Raw genomic sequence first — 22,001 nt, forward strand, 5'->3', positions numbered from 1 at the left:
GCCCGGCACAGCATTTTATGTGGCCCGTGAGAGCATAAAAAGGTCAGAGTGTCTAAAAATAAATGGGCTAAAAGTGTGCGTTGACCAAAGCTACATTTCAGACAATGCAGTAATCAAGCCAATTTAAACACTGACAAAAAAAAGTTTTGAACAAAGTTCATGTCCTAGCTTGTGTTTGATGCTGTTTTTCTTTATTCAGCTGGATAGTTTGATCCTTGATTTATGGAGTAATGTGGGTTTCATAGCCTGACAAGGATTTATTTTTAACAGAGAAACATACATATTTTTTCTGTGCAAATGTAATGTTTTTACATTACATTGAGTTACATTTAGTTACATTTATAACATCTTATGTTATAACATGAGATGGTATGTTGTTACATCTGGCCCTTTGGCCCTCACTGAAAATGAGTTTGACACCCCTGCTCTAGTTCATCCATTAAAAAGCAACACACAGCCAACTGGCAGCCAAAGCCATCTTCTCCAGTTTATTTTACTCCTGGGATACCAGAGAAACAGAAAGGCTGCAGAAACAGTCAAGTTTAATCATATTTTTTATTTGTGTTCATAAATTCCCCAGATGTGTGTGGACCTGTGCATTAAGACAATAACATATGGTCAATTATAGTGCTTACAAAAAAAAGTCAAGTTAGGTTAATTTAAAGCATGCTTTTAATATTTTTTTTTTCAATATAGTGCGTCACAGAAAACAAGAAAGACATAAATAAAAATCCAAGGACATAGGAGATCAAGCAAGAAAAAATAATGTTTAGGATGGGGCTACAAACCTGTGTGTGTGTTTGTTGCTCTATCTCGGAATGCGTTAATCGCGTGTGGTTCCTGGAACGCATTAACCGCAAGGAGTTGAGGGCGCACTGTATATATATACATACATACATATATATGTGTGTGTGTGTGTGTGTGTGTGTGTGTGTGTCCGTGTGTGCGTGCATGCATGTGTGCGTACGTGTGTGCGTGCTTGCGTGTGTGTTTGTGTATATGTCTGTGCTACATGTGTGTATGTGCTGAAGGCAAGAGGTCAAAAATTTCTGCTTAGTTTCATGGCTAAAACTCATTTCAGTCAGGAAGCTTAACAAGCTCTTTGTTATAACACTCAATTCTAATAGATGACTAACCTTGGAGCTAAAAGACATTTAAATTCAATTACAGTTTGACAGAGGACTTAGAAATAGTTGAAACATTCTCCAGAACGTTGGAACACCCACGTAAAGCTGTCAATCACAGGCAATTCATTATGACAGTAATTTTAACAAAATGTATTTAGTTCTGTTCAAGTAAAAAGAAATCGAGAAATAACATTGATAATATTGAGATACAACACAGTTTGAGAGAAAAAGCATTACTTCCTTACTTTTGCAGGTGTGTGTAGCTTCTCCACAAGCATCTAATGAATGCACCCTGTTTCATCTTAATGATATCGTTGCTGACTAAGTCTCTAACTTTAGATCAAGCAGAGCAGAGCCAGAATACATCGTGCTCAACAGACACTAGAAACTCAAAAGGAGTATGGCTTTGGCAAAGTAATTTCCCGTTTGTCTTTCTTTTTGTCTGATAAAAATGATTTCAGCTGGCAGAGTGGTCATATGTGACCAAATATCCACATAGGGCAAAATATTTTTAGTTTTTAAATAGATTTTAAAGAAATACTAAATCAAAAACAAAGTTTGTAGTTATGGATTGATTAATGATTGCATGGCTGCTGGCTGGCCTTTACATGTGTCCTTTACTGCCACTACATCAGTCAAGTAATTTAGGAAATAATAATGCCAGTTTTGACATTGCCCTGATACCCCTATTGCTTTTGCTCTTGAGCACAGCACTACATGTCATACTTCATTATAATCTCTATAATACAGTGTTCTTACAACAGTCCAACAGCATCACCCAATCAGCGCACAAAAACAGAAACCTTGATTTAATACCACTTAGAGTCAGTCCTTGAATGAACATTTTTGGAAACCCACCGTTGGTTCTAGATGCCATACATAATTAGCATCATCAGAAATAACTTAGTGTCTAATAAAATCTTTTAGTTTTATTTTATGTCAGGACATTTTCAAAATAAGCAGGGTAAAATCACTTTTTTTTCTTTTCAGGTACAAACATTTATCAATGCAACTTATCTTCACAATGCAGGATAAAACCACAGGATGAGCCTCTATAATAATAATCACTTGTCTAATTTGGAAACCTGAAATGTATTTTTGCAAGGAAACATTCCGTAAATTTTCATTGCTATATGGATGTCAAACAAATTACACTCATCAATGAAAACATATGGAACTCATCTATTGTACAATTTCAATAATTAGGATAATGAGATGAGATTATCTCATGACATTAACAGAATTATGAGATTGTGAGGATTTTCAGAAGGAGTACCTTCTTTATTATTTAAAAACATGTTAGAACATTTTGCTTCTACAATGCATTTTTTTCTGTGCATTACCTACAGGCTGGAGTATATGAGATCTCATATCTCTCAAACTGGCTTCCCTGCACTGACATTCTGTAAAATCCATTTTAATAATATACAATTTAAATTTATCCTCATGCACAAAACCCTCAATTGGCAAGCCCTAATAGCGTTCATAATACCCTATTACCTGACTGGAGCTTTACCCTTCAAGGATTTACAGTAGTGATACGTGTGGTCAATGGAGATTCCAAAAATAGGAGCCATAGCCTTCAGTTATCAGGCTTCTTTCCTGTGAAACAGTCTGAATCTGTAAATGTCTTTAAATCTAGACTCAAAACATATCTGTTCGACCTAACATATAAGTAATATCGGGGATGGCGGTCTCAATGTTTAGGTTTAGCCTAGTCCTGCCAACGAGTCATAGGATTTCTTAGTTAGGCCCCTGCCTCCCATTAATCCTCTGCTATTCTGGTCCCTCTAGCACCACTCTCCCCCTGCTATCTCTGCTATCTCTGTCTCTCTCCCTTCTTCTGCTGTTCTCTCTCACAGGCCTCTGTGTGGTGGATCATCGGCAATCGGCTACCTCTGTCTGCTTCCATGGCTGGCGATAGCACAAGCTGTACAGTGGTCCTGTTTCACCATCCACTAGGGGAGTGCTGGTTCTGCCTCATTTGGTTCTGCTGTGGTTTTGGGGTTTTGCCAGAGTAACCTTGACTTTAACTTTTTTGAGCTGAATGACTTAGGCACTGTCTGGTCTGTCCTCAGAGTGGTGGATCCTCGGCAATCGGTGACCTCTGTGTGCTTCATCGGCTGGTGGTGACTCCCTCTACTGGATGGATCGGCATGCCTTTGTTATACATTTATTGTTACTGTTATTGTTACTGTTATTATTATTGTGTTGTTAATCTGTACATGCGGTATCTATTGCTTCGTCTGTCCACTCCTGGAAGAGGGGTCCCTCCTCTGTAGTCTTCCTGAGGTTTCTCCCATCCATTTTTCCCCCTGTTAAAAGGGTTTTGGGGGGAGTTGTTCCTTATCCGATGCGAGGGTCGCACTGCTTGCAGTGCACAAAGGTCAGAGGGATATCGTCCATGTGCAGATTGTAAAGCCCTTTGAGACATTGTTTGTGAATCTGGGCTATATAAAAATAAATAAACTTGAAACTTGAAACTTTCTATCTCATTCTCACTTGATCAGAAAACTACACCAAAAATTGGCATAGTTTAGAGCTCAGAGCTGCAGTTTAGCAGGCAGTAATTGCAGATCGGTTCCCACCTGGATTTGAAGTTCAGGTTTGTTCCTGATTAGTTTGCCCCCCCCCCCCTTTTTTTAAAAAAAAAAATACAGTCACCATTTGCTTACCCAGGTACAAATGTTTGTACCTGAAAAGAAAAAAAAGTGATTTTGCCCTGCTTATTTTGAAAATGTCCTGACATAAAATAAAACTAAAAGATTTTATTAGACACTAAGTTATTTCTGATGATGCTAATTATGTATGGCATCTAGAACCAACGGTGGGTTTCCAAAAATGTTCATTCAAGGACTGACTCTAAGTGGTATTAAATCAAGGTTTCTGTTTTTGTGCGCTGATTGGGTGATGCTGTTGGACTGTTGTAAGAACACTGTATTATAGAGATTATAATGAAGTATGACATGTAGTGCTGTGCTCAAGAGCAAAAGCAATAGGGGTATCAGGGCAATGTCAAAACTGGCATTATTATTTCCTAAATTACTTGACTGATGTAGTGGCAGTAAAGGACACATGTAAAGGCCAGCCAGCAACCATGCAATCATTAATCAATCCATAACTACAAACTTTGTTTTTGATTTAGTATTTCTTTAAAATCTATTTAAAAACTAAAAATATTTTGCCCTATATGGATATTTGGTGACATATGACCACTCTGCCAGCTGAAATCATTTTTATCAGGCAAAAAGAAAGACAAACGGGAAATTACTTCGCCAAAGCCATACTCCTTTTGAGTTTCTAGTGTCTGTTGAGCACGATGTATTCTGGCTCTGCTCTGCTTGATCTAAAGTTAGAGACTTAGTCAGCAACGATATCATTAAGATGAAACAGGGTGCATTCATTAGATGCTTGTGGAGAAGCTACACACACCTGCAAAAGTAAGGAAGTAATGCTTTTTCTCTCAAACTGTGTTGTATCTCAATATTATCAATGTTATTTCTCGATTTCTTTTTACTTGAACAGAACTAAATACATTTTGTTAAAATTACTGTCATAATGAATTGCCTGTGATTGACAGCTTTACGTGGGTGTTCCAACGTTCTGGAGAATGTTTCAACTATTTCTAAGTCCTCTGTCAAACTGTAATTGAATTTAAATGTCTTTTAGCTCCAAGGTTAGTCATCTATTAGAATTGAGTGTTATAACAAAGAGCTTGTTAAGCTTCCTGACTGAAATGAGTTTTAGCCATGAAACTAAGCAGAAATTTTTGACCTCTTGCCTTCAGCACATACACACATGTAGCACAGACATATACACAAACACACACGCAAGCACGCACACACGTACGCACGCATGCATGCACGCACACACGGACACACACACACACACACACACACGCATGCACGCACGCACGCACGCACACACACACACACACACACACACACACACACACACACACACACATGTCCCCTGCTGACATCTCTAATAAGCACAGGCACACAAACTGACGAACTCCTGCTAGTTTTTGTCAGCTGCTGAGGTGCTGCTGATCTCATTAACTTTGGTAAACAGCCCTGCAGACAGACAAAAACAGAAACTATAACCTCCACACATCATCACCTACAGATCCTTCTCCAGATTCCAGCTGGGTATTTGGACACATTAATAAGTACTCAATTTTAAAAATTTAAAAATGTTGTCAAAATGTTTTGTATCACAGAAAACATCCTACAGAATAATTTTTTAAATTGTACTTGAATAAATTCTGACAATTGTATATGTCATGTGTCATTTACTTTACTATCACACACCAATGTATAATTCATCGTCAATTTAATTTAATTTAATGTGTTTCATGCAAAGAACAACAAACAATTAAAACAAGAATAACAAAGCTTGAAAAAAAATAGGGAAGTATATAAATTCCTACAGCTTTTTCACTGCGTCTCCATTAAATCAAAATACAATTTAAAAATAAAATATCTAAAATTTATTTACAACTCAATCTTTCAGCCAATGCCGAAAAATAAATAATATCAACTCATTGAATGCACATGGTCAATCAAATAAAGTCTGACTTTATTGTTGTTAATACATTATAAAATGTTCAGTGGAATTAACAACAGCTAACAGTCAGATGTGATACATGGAAAACAAACCTTCATCGTGATCCCCTATCTTTAGATAACCCGGCATAGCATGTCAGTCGAGTTATATAGTGTTGCTGTGTTGCCTCAGAGCTGAAAGACTGTCAGCCTAATTAGTTCAAAAACTCATCTAACGACTCAGAATTTCTCCTGGTAGCTTGACTATTGCATCAGTGTTCATTTTTAGAAGCAGGGTCATTGCCTAGCCGATACATAGTGTACCTCATTGACAGAGAGCTGGACTGCAATACCAAATGGGCTCCACATATGCAGTTAGCAAAGAACGATTACCTCTTGTGAAGTCAAAGCAGATGTGTGTTATGTATTATGCAAGGGATTTTTTTTCATAAAATATGTGTTTTAGATCTTTCTCTGAAAATATGCAAGCAATTTGTTATATAATATCTTACATCAAAAGATATTCAGGTAGGAGATGACTCCATGTAGACTAGACAAGACTATTCTTTGGTTTATTAATAAACAGAAATTATATCTTATATGGTAGAATTATCATTAGTCATGCTGTCTGTCCTCCTTAGTGATCCAAGTGGTGTTTGACATACCATTGCCATGCTGTTGGAACCATGCACATCTGAATACTGGAAAAAAAATCAACAATAAGAAGTTTTAACTTTTAGCACTCAATTCAGATTTCATCACCAGGTGCTGGCACAATGGCAATAACACCATCAAAATCATTAGGTATTAAAAGTGAGTGGAGCACTCAGCATCCCAGAGACAAACATTTGGCCCAGATTTGTAGTCCACACAGTGTGTATGAAAGTTTAAATACCCATTAAATAGTTTATCTGTAATTCACTCAAGAGAACATCTCAAGAAATGTTTCTACTAAAATGGATAACAGACCTATGATTTTCATGGGTCTCAAAAGCTGTAACCAAAGAGAAAAAGAGAGAGACGGAGACAATAAAGCATGAAGTGTCTTGAGACCTTAAAAAAGACAATGCAGCAGATCAGGCTCATCGAGTGACATAAACCATTTCCCCCTCTACTTAATTCAATAAATCATCAAGTCATATTGTTATTATTTTACAGAAATCAGTGGTGTAAATTTCAGAAACAACAGCTTGGTTTTAGTGGTGGAGAACTAATATACATAAAATAGAGTAAAATAGAGGAGCTGTCATGCATCTTTGTGTTTCTGAAGTTTGGAAAGTTTCCATTATTAAGGGATTGAAGTGAAGGGTCAGCACACTAAGACACTGACTTGTGCCCTCTTGTGGGCACATTATATATATATATATATATATATATATTTTTATTTATTTTATTTTTTTTAATGCGTTAATTAGATTAATTAATTATGCTGCAAATTAACGCGCTATAAAAATTAACGCAATTAATCGTGGCAAGTCAATGAGCAAGCATTTGAAATTTGGCCCATTGAGGAACCCGTAGGCTGCAGTGATGTCACTTCGTACCTGCACCACTGGTCAAAAGCAGAGTGACTGACAACAGAGATGGACGCGACACAGGAGAGCGAGGCAAGCCCACTCAGACCTTTGGGCGGAAAGTTTATTTATAAAACGTACAAAGACGGGACTATCAACAAAAACGCAGTGATTTGTACATTTTGTAAAAGAGAATTTTCATATCGCTGAAGCAGCTCCAGCCTAACGTATCATTTAAATGCAAAACATGTCAAGGACAGAGTTATCTGTTGTCAGTTCCTGTAACGTTAGCTTAGCCTTTTAAAGGAAAAGCCTGTTGGCATCTTGCTATTGATGTTGCATTATTTAGAGACATGTTATACCATTCATTTTGAATTGCTGTATTGAGTCAGCTTTAGTATTCATTTTGATTGAGCGTCTGCTTATGGGCCTATTTGAGAGTCAGCCTTATTTTATTTCTGAATTTTATTTATTTTATTTAACTGTATTTGTATTACATTTTTGAGAAATGCACCTGGCCCAATTGGTTTGCTGATGTGCTTGGCCTTTTTTCTTTTGAATTTCATTTATAAAGCACACTTAACCAATAAAAATGTGGATTTCAAATCTTCTCTTCTTGGTGTATTCTATTGATCATTCATGCACTACAATTTTGTAATGTTCTAGAGTTTAAATTCTTTATTTGGGGGCCTCTAGCAGGTATGAGATTAAAATGTGATTAATTAGATTAATTAATTACAAATCCTGTAATTAATTAATTTTCTTAATCGCCTGACATCACTAATATATACTGTGTATACAGTATATATACAGTATATATACATACTATATATGTATGTATGTATGTATGTATGTATGTATGTATGTATGTATGTATCTATCTATCTATCTATCTATCTATCTATATATACTGTATGTATGTATATATATATACACACACACACACACATGCACACACACACACACACACACACACACACATGCACACACACACACACACACACACACACACACACACACACACACACACACACACACACACACACACACACACACACACACACACACATATATATGTTTGTTTTTTCTTCTTTTCTTTTCGGCTTTCCCCTTCAGGTGCCGCCACATCTTCTTTCCAGCAAACACCTCCACACTGTCCAGCCCAATACCAACCACAGAGCCAAGTTATAAATCATATATATTATATAATATAGATTTTCCATAGTGTTCTTTGCATTATTTACAATACAGTATTTATAATATTTATAAGAGCTAACAATTTCTTCCTCGAATAAAATCTCGCATTAAGAGCCTTACATGTTTTGACTTATGTCAATCTTATAACTTTATGACAGGCCATGCACATTTATTAATGTATACAGTATAGATATTTAAAATGAACATATGACAGAAAAAAAGTCAGCTCAAATATTTCTTCTGTTAAGAACATAACTTATTGTACTGCTGGTTAGGATAATGCTGTATAACAAACTACACCAACCAGATGGCTGTGAAGATGAATGCAATGAATGTAATCAGATAATAGCTTCAGTGAGAATAATAACCACAAGTCCTGTAAATGGGAGATTCTGTTGATTCAAATGGAGGAAAATGTTTTTTGCAATCATGCACATTGTCTTCTCACAAACACAGGGTGTGCCACAGTCACACTGAAGCAGACACAATTCTGTCTGGCACATCCGTATAACAACATCAATGAAGAAAAGGGAACATTTAATGAGAACCCATAACTCAAGCAGGATAGATAACTAGAAGGGTGTAGTGCTCCCCAAGGTTTTTCTCAGGTTCATAATGATGAAAGATGCTGACATGTAAATATGTTATCACTGAAATTTCAACCGTAAATCAATTTAATATGTCTGAAAAAATAATACATTTTAAATGTGTGTCACTAGATTTGATCTAGTAACCATTTCTCTACATGGATTTGAGTATCCCATGTCATTAAAATACTGTAGTTTATTTTGTTCTTGCTTATGGATGCAGATAAAAAATTTGAACATGCAAATATGCACACTCAAAGTGTTCAATTTAAAACTGATGTTAAATTGTTTAAGTCGTTAATTGTTTAAGTTGCACCACAGTAATTACCCTTATATTGGGGATTTCACATCATTCAAACTGTGAAGCAATCACTTGCTTTTTAAACTGTGGTATTTTCAGAAACTATTTTTGATAATCATGAAGTGTTTTTCAGCCCAAAATAAACACCAAAAAAGGGTTGTGTTTTTCATGTGCATGTTTTAGTCTCATGAAGGGCCAGTAATTGGCCACAGCCTCAGTGTGTTTCATTCAGATCTGCTACAAAACTGATAGTGACTTTGTCCTAATTAAAATTTTCAAAAAACAACATGTCAAGTCTTCAGCATACTACGCTTTCCCTTGTGGAATAGTGATCTGAAGGTCACTAGAGCAGAAACAGATTATCACATGCTTTCCTTACTTTCTATTATCTCATTTTATAGTGTTTCATCAAATCTGTCTCTAATAGAGAGTTGAATTTGATTCCATTTCATGACAGAGCTCTGCTTTGTATTGTATCATGTATTGCAGTTGTATCTCACGATAGCTGTATGTACATGTACAATTGTTCTTTACTGACATGCACTCTAAGCACACTGGCCTATACAACAGAGCTGCATTAAAGTACTTTAATTCATTGATTGTCTCAACACATGGGCCTCAGGTTAATTAAAATGATACACAGGACCACTGCAATGGGACTGCAGCAATACAGACCGAACATGAGACCTGTAGCAACTATCCTGACCAAACAACTAGGTTAGCCACTCAGCAGGGTGTGGGAACAGGCCTTGTTTTTGATGCTCTGTAACAAATAAGGTCCAAGCAGTCATCACTGTTAGTTGAGGTTCCCATTTAACATAAACTTCAGCTTAAAAATAAAGTAACTTTTATACTGTACTTCAATCTTGTGATGCGAGAAGGTAGTTGCCCTGAGTCAATCCAACATGCAAACATGCCAAAGTGTAAAAACCGTGAGACTTCAACGTAAACTGTGTACGATTGGATGATCTGTTATGCCTGTGCTTGTATGGATTTACTCAGCATGTTAAATAAACTGATGCACAGTGACAAACTTCATGTAGTGTACTGTAAATTCAGCAAATGAAAAAACACAAACTTGATTAATGGCTCCTACAACACCACTGCGTCGCCTAACCTTAACACATGATTTATTCAACAAACATTAGTCAGGAAACATGCAGACACTGGTGGTGGTAGCTTATGAGACTGCTGAGACAGTTAGAAATGAATTGATGACTCTACAAGGAATGGTCGATGGGATTGAGGTAAGATACACGTAAAGGAGTGTGAATCAACTAACTGTACAGATGAAATAGTACCTTGAAAGATGGGGTGAAGATATTAGGCTTGATTGTGTGTCTTGTGCTGTTGGACAGTTGTGACAGCTGATGAGAATTGGCATCCAAAATGACAGCCTCAAACAATGACAGCAGGAAAAGATTGAGCACACGTTCAAGAATGAGAATGACAGAATGGTACAAAAAATAAACTATGAACTAATTTTGCAAAGAAATAGACTTCCAGATAGAGGAACAGTTGCACATGCTTCATTTAAAGAGTCACTTTTCCAGATTTATGTTCTTTTATACTTAACAATGAAGAAAGAAGAATTCATCACCAGACAGACGGAGCTAAATTCAGGCTGCTTGCGAGGGTACAGGCAGTTAATTCTGGTAAGTACCGTACTGTAGCTGAAGCAGGACAGTTTTAGGATCATACAAACGTAATTTATCTTACAATGGCATCTGTCTAGTTCTTCAGCAAAGGTGAGACAGATGATCAGCAGGCGATTGCCATAAAGTATGATCAAAAAAATTGCTGGATGTTGTTTATGGTTGCCCTTACATTGCTATAAATCCCCGTTGCTCTTGCAACATGATCACAGTAGCGTTACACATCAGGAGCTGTGTTTTAGATATTTACTCCTGGAGATGTTGATATTTAGAGTCACAGCGGGCGCTGATCTGAAACGAATCGATGTTTTGGACTCCTGCACAAATTTCTGTTTTGCAGTTGATACAGGAAGTGTTTGCTTTTCTGATTCTAGGAGTTGGTAGGCTTAGGAACGACCACTATGTATATGTAGAGACCTGAAAAAATTTGTTTTCATAATAAATACATTTTACTGACTGACATTATGGACCATTTATCTTTTGGGGGCAATACATTTCAAATATACTGGAGTTGGATATCTGGCAGTTGTGTAAAATTTATTAAAAAGAGTATAATGTAGGATCCAATTAAATGAAAATAAAAACATGTTAAATAGTTATCTCCTGATCTTGTTTTGACTCAATCAATGTGCTCGAACAAATCATAATTTACAAAACATATTCTAACCTTAATCTCATTCCTCTATGCAAAGCTACAGAGCCATTGGAAGAGAGAAATGTATGTACACTACATTTTATTGAATATGACGTCCATGGATGTTGGACATACAGTATAAGTACTGTATTTACCTCTCTGTGTAAAAAAAAAAAAATTCTCAACTGAACCAGTAGGTTCAGTTTGTTTGTTTTTTAAACTCACTCAAAATTAATGTTGTGTATATTATTGGTAAAGATTTGAGAAAGCGAGTATTGATAGCGCAATTTTTGAAACGTTAAATTTACGCACACATGTGCGGGTCAGTCACAGCATCGTACGCGGGAGCTGAAGGGGTGGGCAGAGGATGACACGGACACTTTGGTAATAAGAAACGCAAGTTTCCTTCCGGACAGTCAGAGTCTTGTTTGCAGTCGAGTCAGCACAAGTCGAAATAAGGTAAAGTTTCAGTGTCTTTCTCTTTTTCGGATGCAGTTTTTCTTTTATATTATCAGGCGTAAAAGTGAACTCTTGTATGCATTTACTTGTATGCATCTCTCTAATGGAAATGAAATGTGGTATTTTAGTGTCGCAGACTAACTGTTTCAGATTTATCTTTATGTTTAAATAAAGAAATATATTCTGGATATTCCCAAGACAAACAAGTACTTTCACTATCTTTAAGCATAATTGCAATGTTGAATTTTGAAATTGTTATACCGCGTGTTCCAAATGGATATTCCTGACGTTTAAAAATTCAGTTTTTATGGTTGTAAAAACTGAATTCTGTCTGATGCATTAACAAAGATTGAAAGTAGAGCTCATATTTCTCCCACTTATTGTTTCTCAGAGACTGTGATGCTTCTGCAGCAATGTCACAGCTGTACTACGGGAAAGCTGACAACTCCACGTACAGAGACCGCATCCCGTTGCGGATTGTGCGGGCCGAATCGGAGCTCTCCGCCATGGAGCGGGCCTACCTGGGGGCCGTGGAGAAGGGGGACTATGCCAGCGTGAAAGAAGCCCTGGAGGACGCTGAGATCTACTTCAGGATCAACATCGACTGCATCGACCCCCTGGGACGCACAGCCCTTCTTATTGCCATTGAAAATGAGAACCTGGAAATCATAGACCTGCTGCTGAGCTATGATGTGCATGTGGGTGACGCTCTGCTGCACGCCATCCGCAAAGAAGTGGTAGGGGCTGTGGAGCTGCTGCTGAACCACAAGAAGCCACGTGGGGAGAAACAGGTAGGTCACCTGTAGATCCATCATAGTATTCAGTTTTTATAGCCAGACTCTCATTTCATTTTTATATTTCTTTCATATCTTTGAGCTCAATTTGGCATCCCTAAACTTCTTTTAGTGAACGCCAACCTGCCCGTGAAATCATTCTCAGTATACCCTTATTTGTATGATATATTCCCATAAGATGAGATGACATGATAAGAAAGATGATAAGACAATATATCTTTTTTGATCCCCTTGATGGAAATTCACGCTCACACATAGTACAGTTGAAGGGAAGAGCCAAGAAAGAAATTGTAAGATAAAAGTGTGAAATACTTTTACAATAAAACAATAGACGAATACAAAAAGTGAGACAGGAACACAAATAATGTAAAATAGAAGTAGAGTATAATTTGCTATCTGAAAGGTCATGCATTATCTATCTAAGTTTGGGAGTACAGTAATGCTAAAGACAAACTGATTTTGAAAACAAGACTATTAATATCCATTTCCAGATTTAAGGGTATAAATCGTGGCTAGAACAGAACAAATAGCATTGTGGTAATGATATTTGGCTGCGTATTAAAGGTACGTTCTAATGACGTCGTCTGTGTGAAACACACCTATGACCTTACCACAAGCTTGTGATGTCTTTAATCTTCCTTTATGACAAATGTAGACAAATGTGTAAAAAGATAAACATTTTGTTTAACCTCATGCTCTGTGTAACAGTTAATATGAGATTATTTCCATGATTGTTCTAATAATTAAACAGTCTAGAAGTCTTTCACATAGGATCAAAACATCACAGCGGTGTTGTCCCCTGTCGCTTCATTTTTTACCATGGTTGTTTATTAAAGGAATCTATCATTTATTTTCTTCTGAAAAGCTGCATCACTGATACTCTTTGATGTACCACTGTGGATTTTTTAGCTGCAGACAAATACTTTTTCAATAAAATGTTTGTCTGTCTTCTGCAGATGAAATAGTTTTAAGCTTCCGGTTACTTTCAGATATATTCTTGACAGTTATGTAGTATGAGCTGATGTTTCTGTCTTTATATAATGAATGTGGTGTTTATGAAGAGAAGAAAACAAATGCTGTACTTGCTTCCATCCAGGAAGGTATTTTGGGGTGAGCTAAACCTCAAGCCATTTGCTGTGTTCACTCTCATATCTTATGGGTAAAAACTCAAGACCAATGGAATGAGATTGTTTCAAAGTAGTTTTTTCTGTTCTGGAGGAATTTAGAAAGCAGTCCTATGTTGGAAACTATCTGATAAAGTAATATTGTTGCCGTTTTTCGTGTCTTTTCCCTCTCTTGGATTCTTGAAAAGGTCCCACCAATTCTGCTGGACAAACAGTTTTCAGACTTCACGCCAGACATCACTCCAATCATCCTTGCAGCCCATACCAACAACTACGAGATTATCAAACTGCTTCTGCAACGAGGTGTCTCCATACCACAGCCACATGCTGTGCTCTGCAATTGTGTGGAATGCGTGTCCAGTTTAGATGTGGATGGTCTTCGTCATTCACGCTCTCGACTGAACATCTACAAGGCCCTTTCCAGCCCATCCCTGATTGCTCTCTCCAGTGAGGATCCCTTCCTCACAGCTTTTCATCTGAGCTGGGAGCTGAAGGACCTGAGCAGAGTGGAGAACGAGTTCAAGTCAGAGTATGAGGAGCTGTCCCAAATGTGTAAACAGTTTGCAAAGGACCTCTTGGACCAGACCAGAAGCTCAAAGGAATTAGAAATAGTCCTCAACTATCGTGATGACGTCAACCTTCTACTGGATGAGAATACTAGCGATCTAGCTCGACTGAAGCTGGCTATCAAATACTGCCAGAAAGAGGTAATCTCTTTAATGATTTTCATAACCTTTTTGTCAGATGAATGCTGTGATCCCTCAGGGCTGCACTTGTCTGGATAGAAAAGAAAGATGGTTGCAAAAGTAAAAGGAAGAAGGATTTGGTTTTACATTGCATAAAAGTAAAGTCCAGTGAGGGATAAAAATTAAATTGATTGGACAACACGGACTAAATTACAAGAACATTGCCAAGATGGGCTGTAAATGGCTTGAGATGGGTGGAGATGTCCTTGGGGACTAAGAACAACACGTAATTGTCAGACTGGCTTTTAGCAATGCATTAAATAGCTCTTTCAGACAGTCCCGTGACAGTTGGATAATTGGGGATAATGACGGAATAAATGATGGCCATTTCCCTGAAATACATACTCATAATATTTTAATTAGAGAGTGAACCTTTTCCTGTCTTTTATCATCTTCTTTTAGAGTACTTATCCACTGGATAAATACCACCTGCCATTCGTGCTGAAATATTGTACTTTAAAATTTACACATCACAAGTACAGCAACTTAATTAACATTTATGTATAATTTATTGAAATTCGTTGCACTGATATTTGTTGAACACAGGAAAAATCTTGATTTTCATTCTCGCATTGAGTGGAAAAATCTCACTCAATGTGAAAAGGAAAAATCAGTGTGAACATTGCAAAGTCTATGTGGTACAATTAGTCTCCATGGAAAACGCTTTTACAACCTGAAAGCAACAGATTGCTGGCACAAAAGCAATATAAGTTAAGAGAGAGGTTGCATAATGAATAAAAAAAATCTAAATGTTATAAATAACAAAAGAATATATATCAATCACTGGTGTCTTATCTGTATTGAATCTTGATATATGAATTTGATGTGACAAATATAAAGTTTTGGAAGGAGAACTCTGGTAATTTCTGAACCGTTTATATTCTCAGGCATGCCTTGTGTAGCTCTGCAAAATTCTGTTTGATCAACTGTACCAACATTTCTATTGTTAAACCCATTGAAAGACAGAATTAAATGTGAACAGTAAAAGCAATTTTCTCACCAAAGTTTTGTTAGGGCATATTTCAGATGTAAATTGGATTTATCTCAAAATACTTGTGATTTGACTTCTTAGAGAGACCAGCGTGTGTAGGTCATTTAGCACGCCAGTAAAATATCTGAGAGACAAGCAAAGATTTAATATGAAGGACTGGCACTGAGGGAGGTGACCACTACTTGGATGAAATTAGAGGATGGGCCACTACGAGGTTTGGTGCACCAGATGCCCTCAAACTGACACCCCATAAGTCAACATCAAGAAATAAAATTAATGTGGGTGTTTCATTGCTTGTACTGCTTTTCTGTAACAGTACAGCTGAGTTGGCCAGTGAAAGGCTGACTCCATTATCCTACATTGTGTATAAGGTACTTAGAATCCCATTGGAAATCATCTATTTGTGTTGAAAACAAAAAAAGAACTTTAGTTGAGCGGTGCAGCTCTACTGGTTTACCAGTTTTAGTGCACCAAATTATTCCACAAGCTGAATGGACTATTTAAACCAACAGCTCTGGATATCCACATAAGCGGCAACATCTTTGTTTAATGTCTACGGTATAGATGGTTTCCCGTTTGTCAGTGGCCTTTTGGATTCAGGGATACTTTTTAAATGTATTTAAAAAAAAAAATCATACAACTACAAGCAATGACTCTACTAACATTATTTGTTTAGTAAAACATGAACTGATCTGAACGTATCTGTTAACATTTCAGGATAGGTGTGAATTATCTTCTAAACAAATGATAAAGGTCTTGGTCACATGAAATGATTTGATGTTCTTAATTAGCTCACTGATTGGCAGCACACAATAAAAAATCAATATGAGTGTGCCTGAGGACACAAATTAAAATGTGTTTTTGAAGAGAAGAGTGTGACATGTAGATTGGGGGATTTTCACCTTCCAGAAAGGTCTGGATCATCCAGATGCCATTTTTTGCCCCCAGTCATGTTATGACCCCGTTAACATCTCAGAACGACAAACAGGAAGGATTTAAAAGGTCAGATTCAGCAATGATATATTACCTCATCACACTGAATTTAATGCTCCATAGCACCATAATGGAGTCCATTTAGTTCTAATTTGGTTAAATTGAAATTAACTTCCATCAGATTCACCAGATGTCCAACAAATGCTAAGATCAAATCTCACAGGCCATAAATGCTGTGTATGAGCAGCACATATGAAACCACATAGAGACCACTTCTTAAATATTTGCCCTATGCATGTTTTGCATGATTGTAAGATAAAAATGGTTATTGTCAGTAATGTTACTATTATTGTTTTTGTGTCTCAGGGTTTTACAAATTCTGTGATGTTAGATAAATTATTTTCTGTTCAGCGGTATTAATAATGATGAATAATTTTCCAGTCCCAGCCGTGGTTAAGCAGCAGGGGGTTTAGCAGTTTTTCTAATCATACCTGGGGGAGTGTGAGATTGCAGGGAAAATAATGTTATGTGTGAAGAAGAGTGTTTTGTCCAGATTCCCAGGTAAAATTGGGATGGATTGCTGTTTCATCAGCTGAGAATACTTGTTCATATGCTTATTAAACATCCTCACTTACAGCTACTCAGGTGTCACGTAGGAATAAAAAGGAGGTTTTTCATGTTCCTCTGGTTGGCCTGTAACGAGTAAACATTGCATTTATGTTTAAAAATTTTTTTTAAATTTTAATAACTGGTTTAGTAGCAATTTAAACTGGCATGGGGCTCAGGGTGTGAAAATTAACAGTTTCATATATTTTCACAAACATTAATTGGATTAGAGCCTAACTAAACTACATGTCACAGAACAATAATAAATAATAAATAAACATTGTGGTTGTAGAGGTGGGAAAAATCTTATTTCCAAATCTTATTTGGTGACTGTTTTCTGTCTGGATTTCAAGATAAACAGAATTTAAGATTAGATTACAACGCTCTCTTTCTTTCAGTTTGTTGCTCAGCCAAACTGTCAGCAGCTGCTGGCCTCCCGGTGGTATGATGAGTTCCCCGGTTGGAGGAGGCATCATTGGGCTGTAAAATTCCTCACGTGCATCTTCATCGGCCTCCTCTTCCCACTGTTATCCATCTTCTACGTGATCTCTCCAAAGAGCCGCTATGGCTTGTTCATCCGTAAACCTTTCATCAAGTTCATCTGTCACACTTCTTCCTACCTGACCTTCCTCTTTCTACTCTTCTTGGCCTCACAGCATGTAGTTTCTCCACAGCCCAACTTTCAGGGCCCACCACCCACCACTGTGGAATGGATGATCCTGCCCTGGGTGCTTGGTAACAACGAACATACACATATACACACATTGATATAACACATTATGCTGTCATATTCTGTTGTTCAGTGTGGTCACACTCATTAGAGGGAAGTCAAAACTAAAGTGATGACTGAGGTCATGGTTTTATGTACACTAACAGGCTGCCTGCTATTCCCCAAGGAGCATAAGTGAGGATGTAACAGTGATAAATGATTTCTGTTATTTGTTCATCTCTCCAAGGCTTTATATGGACTGAGATCAAACAGATGTGGGCAAGCGGTTTCCAAGATTACTTGGATGACTGGTGGAACCTAATGGACTTCATAATGAATTCCTTGTATCTTGCAACCATTTCGCTGAAGATTGTTGCCTATACAAAGGTATTGTATATCTTGTAAAACAATGCACTGGACAGCCACAGATTCAATCAACTATGTTCTTATCAACACAATACATCCAATGTTGTAGCAGTTTCTCTTACATTAAAAAAAAGGTTCAAGGGGAAAAAATTACTGTATTGTTACCGTAGTGACTCCTGTACTGCATTGTAATGCTCTCTGTATTATTATCAATTTTATTTTTTATTTTTTACAGTACAGCGGCCAAAAACCCAGAGGAAGCTGGGAAATGTGGCACCCAACATTGGTGGCAGAGGCCCTGTTTGCAATAGCCAACATCTTCAGCTCCTTGCGTCTCATCTGCCTTTTCACTGCCAACTCTCATCTGGGTCCCCTACAGATTTCACTGGGCCGTATGCTCCTCGACATCCTTAAGTTTCTCTTCATCTACTGTCTAGTGTTAATAGCCTTTGCCAATGGCCTCAACCAGCTGTACTTTTATTATGAAACGGAAGAAATCAATAATTGCAAGGGGATTCGCTGTAATAAACAAAACAACGCCTTCTCAACGCAAGTTATAGTTCTTAAATAAATTGTTCCCGACAAACTTGCAATTACCATAATTAATAGGTTTGTTTTTAACCAGTGTATTGTTTTATTTATATTTTTTGCTTTTCAGGCTGTTTGAGACACTGCAGTCATTATTTTGGTCTATATTTGGCCTAATTTCTCTCTATGTAACCAACGTGGAGCCAGACCATGAATTCACTGAGTTTGTGGGCAGCACCATGTTTGGTACATACAACATCATCTCTCTGGTAGTGCTTCTGAACATGCTAATTGCAATGATGAACAACTCCTACCAGCACATTGCTGTGAGTGGTGCTCACAGTGGTTACCTATTTTATGGTTCTAGTACCACACAAATTTATCTTGCAGCACTCTCTATAAGGATTTGAATAATTGTTGGTTGTTTTGCATTTCAGGACCATGCTGATATAGAGTGGAAATTTGCAAGAACAAAATTATGGATGAGCTATTTTGAGGAAGGAGGGACTTTGCCGTCTCCATTCAATATTATACCCAGCCCAAAGTCAGTTTATTATTTAATTGGATGGATAAAGATGCATTTCTTTAAGAGATCATGCACAAAAAAACTGGAAACTTTTGAAAGTTTGGGGGTAAGGACTTGTAAAACATTTGTTCTGATTTTGGTTGCAGCATTCGATGTAAATATTTTTAATACATTCCATGTTTTCTTGTCTGATATGTTGATTATAAAACATCTTTTTGAGAAAGGAAAGGAAATCATTTGTTGCTTTGCTTTTTTTATATTATAGATACGAGCAGCTGAAAATGTAAGATCAAACCATGAGTATCAGGTAGAAATATATTTTCACACTATATTGTAATGTTTCAAATTTGTGTCTTAGTTATTTGTTCATTCTGAAGTGTTATCTAGTTTTGTCTTTGAAAAGGGTGTATCTGTTTCAGGAGGTTTTGAGGAACCTTGTCAAGCGGTATGTGGCGGCAATGATCAGAGACGCCAAGACAGAGGAAGGCTTGACAGAGGAAAATTTCAAAGTAATTACTTTTATTCAGTATTATAATTTCACTTACATTTTTGTTTTTCATTGTAAGTGTTTTTAATCTTTACTTTTCAATTATGAACAGGAACTTAAGCAGGATATCTCCAGCTTTCGCTATGAAGTCCTGGGAATGATGAAGGGTAAAACTCAAAACTCGAAAGGCAGAGTTGCAAGTTGCACCTTGGCTTACCCTGGAAATTCATTCAAATATTCTCCAAAATTTCTAACTGATGAACCTCAAGAGATGCTGAACATATTTAATTTAGACACCTCCTTCCAGACCAAGGCAAAAAACAATACCAGTTCTTTTTTCTCTGACAGGCGAGCCAGCTGTTCTGTTGTTCTGTCCAGTGAAGGACAGCTTCACAACACGCTATCCAATGATTTTGCAAATGCTGAGCCCCCCCAGAGAGGGAGCAGACTCCCTTCGCATAAATGTGAAGAAATGTATTCACTCTCAGAGAAAGATAAGGTCGGATCTGGTGGACAAAACCAAGAAAAACTTCAAACTGAGAAAGTGATCGTTAAAGTTTTACAGAAACAAGAGGACGACCTTCAGGAAATCGATCAATACCATAGGGAACATGCCAAGCATGTGAAACCCCCAACCAAAACAATATAGACATGAATGTGTGTCTGCAAATTAAAAAAATCAGTTTTTATACATTGTGGAACTTAATGTTCTTTCATCAACCTGCCCTTTTTAGAAAAGTTAATTGAGTTTAATTACTTTTCTCATTATCAACAATACTTAAGTCATTTTCTGTTTAAATGAATGTCCTACAATTTATATAATGGCATAATAATTACATTGTATGATGATATTACATATTTCTTTGCTCTCTTTTTGGTAATGAAGGACAAAACAATGCTTGGTAAGGCCTGACCTTGGTGAGTGATGAGATGTGTAGGTAGTTTGTCTTTCATATTATACCATGAGTATTTAATTCCTAAGAGCCACAGAGCCCTGCTGCCTTATATCCAAATTCACCTTGAACTTACCCTTTACTGATATACTGTATATTATCTATCTCATGTCTAGATATACAATAAATAAAATACTATTTCTCATTTGCTGTTTGCATGGTATGGTAGCTCACCATTTTTACAAAAAATGCATGTATGCAAATAAAGCTCCAGAAAACAAACAGCAGATAAAGATTTTCTTTTTCTCTATGTAATATTTGAATAGATTATGCATTGAGTTTGAACAAATGTTCGAGTTGATGTAGTACCACGCTAATCCAGAGATCTGGGTCGCCCCCTCTTTTCTTCCTCTATATATATGTATATTTGCCTGTGGTGAAAAAAAAACCCCCTAACTCCCCTGTTGGAAAAGGTATTTAGTGCAAATCAACTTGAAATTTGTCAGAAAAAAAAAAATTCTCATTCAAAAGACGTGTTTCCAATTTTTTTGAACACACACCTTACATACCATTCAGTGGGGAAAAGTTGAGTCCATGGAATCTGATGTAATATCAAGAAAGAGCATTCAGCACAACAATAAAAAAAAAACTACAAGAAATGAAAATTTTGATTTAGCTTCCTGTTAAATTTTTATCTCTCACCTTGTTTACCAGAGGAAAGACCTCACTGTACGGGATGAGTCTGCTAATTTATGGTAGTGGACTATATGCAGTAGTTACGTGGACTTCCTCTACCGACGGCTTTTTCTTTGGTACTGTGTGTAAAGTAATGAGATGCTTCAATCAAGGATGTGCTGTTTTCTTATTTTCATAATAAAAATAAATTTAGTGCAGTGTTCATTTTACCACATAGCTCAGTTGTCTCTGTCATTATTATTGATAAAATAATTTTTTTATCTATTCCAGCTAGCTGGAGTATTTCACACAACCTTCCACAGACCATTAACCATATTTTCTGTACCTCACAACATAATTTAAATTTCCTCCCACCATCAGGTAAGAATGACAGAATGTTAAAACAGTAGGTCAATGGATTTAAGATGCACGAGACAGTGAGTCACAATGTGGCATAATGATCATGAATATGTCTATTTCGTGCCAATTTGTACTTTTTAACCTACAATACATTGACAACAGTTTTTGAAATATGATGCATTATTCTAAATCTAACTGCCCAGAACCATATAATTATATTAAATGTAGCTCTACACTGGCAA

The 22,001-nt window shown here is 36.8% G+C and overlaps 1 protein-coding gene across 3 annotated transcripts; it reads left to right on the plus strand.

Annotated features, from left to right (window-relative positions):
* Positions 1-11,958: 11,958 nt before the first annotated feature.
* Positions 11,959-21,625, plus strand: trpc4b (transient receptor potential cation channel, subfamily C, member 4b). Of its 3 annotated transcripts, none has more exons than XM_068318110.1 (12): positions 11,959-12,021; positions 12,413-12,812; positions 14,128-14,646; positions 17,614-17,950; positions 18,172-18,311; positions 18,526-18,839; positions 18,949-19,144; positions 19,256-19,450; positions 19,610-19,651; positions 19,764-19,853; positions 19,944-19,998; positions 20,180-21,625. In XM_068318110.1, exons 2-12 carry the CDS (start codon positions 12,435-12,437, stop codon positions 20,377-20,379), a joined length of 2,466 nt encoding a protein of 821 aa, XP_068174211.1. In that variant the 5' UTR covers positions 11,959-12,021; positions 12,413-12,434; the 3' UTR covers positions 20,380-21,625. The 3 variants fall into 3 exon arrangements, with proteins under 3 accessions (XP_068174211.1, XP_068174210.1, XP_068174209.1); XM_068318109.1 differs by having other exon boundaries at positions 17,614-17,697; positions 17,872-17,950; positions 19,944-21,625; XM_068318108.1 differs by having other exon boundaries at positions 19,944-21,625.
* The last annotated feature ends 376 nt before the right edge of the window (positions 21,626-22,001 follow it).

This window comes from Antennarius striatus, chromosome 6 (assembly GCF_040054535.1).
Source record: "Antennarius striatus isolate MH-2024 chromosome 6, ASM4005453v1, whole genome shotgun sequence".
Lineage (NCBI taxonomy): Eukaryota > Metazoa > Chordata > Actinopteri > Lophiiformes > Antennariidae > Antennarius > Antennarius striatus.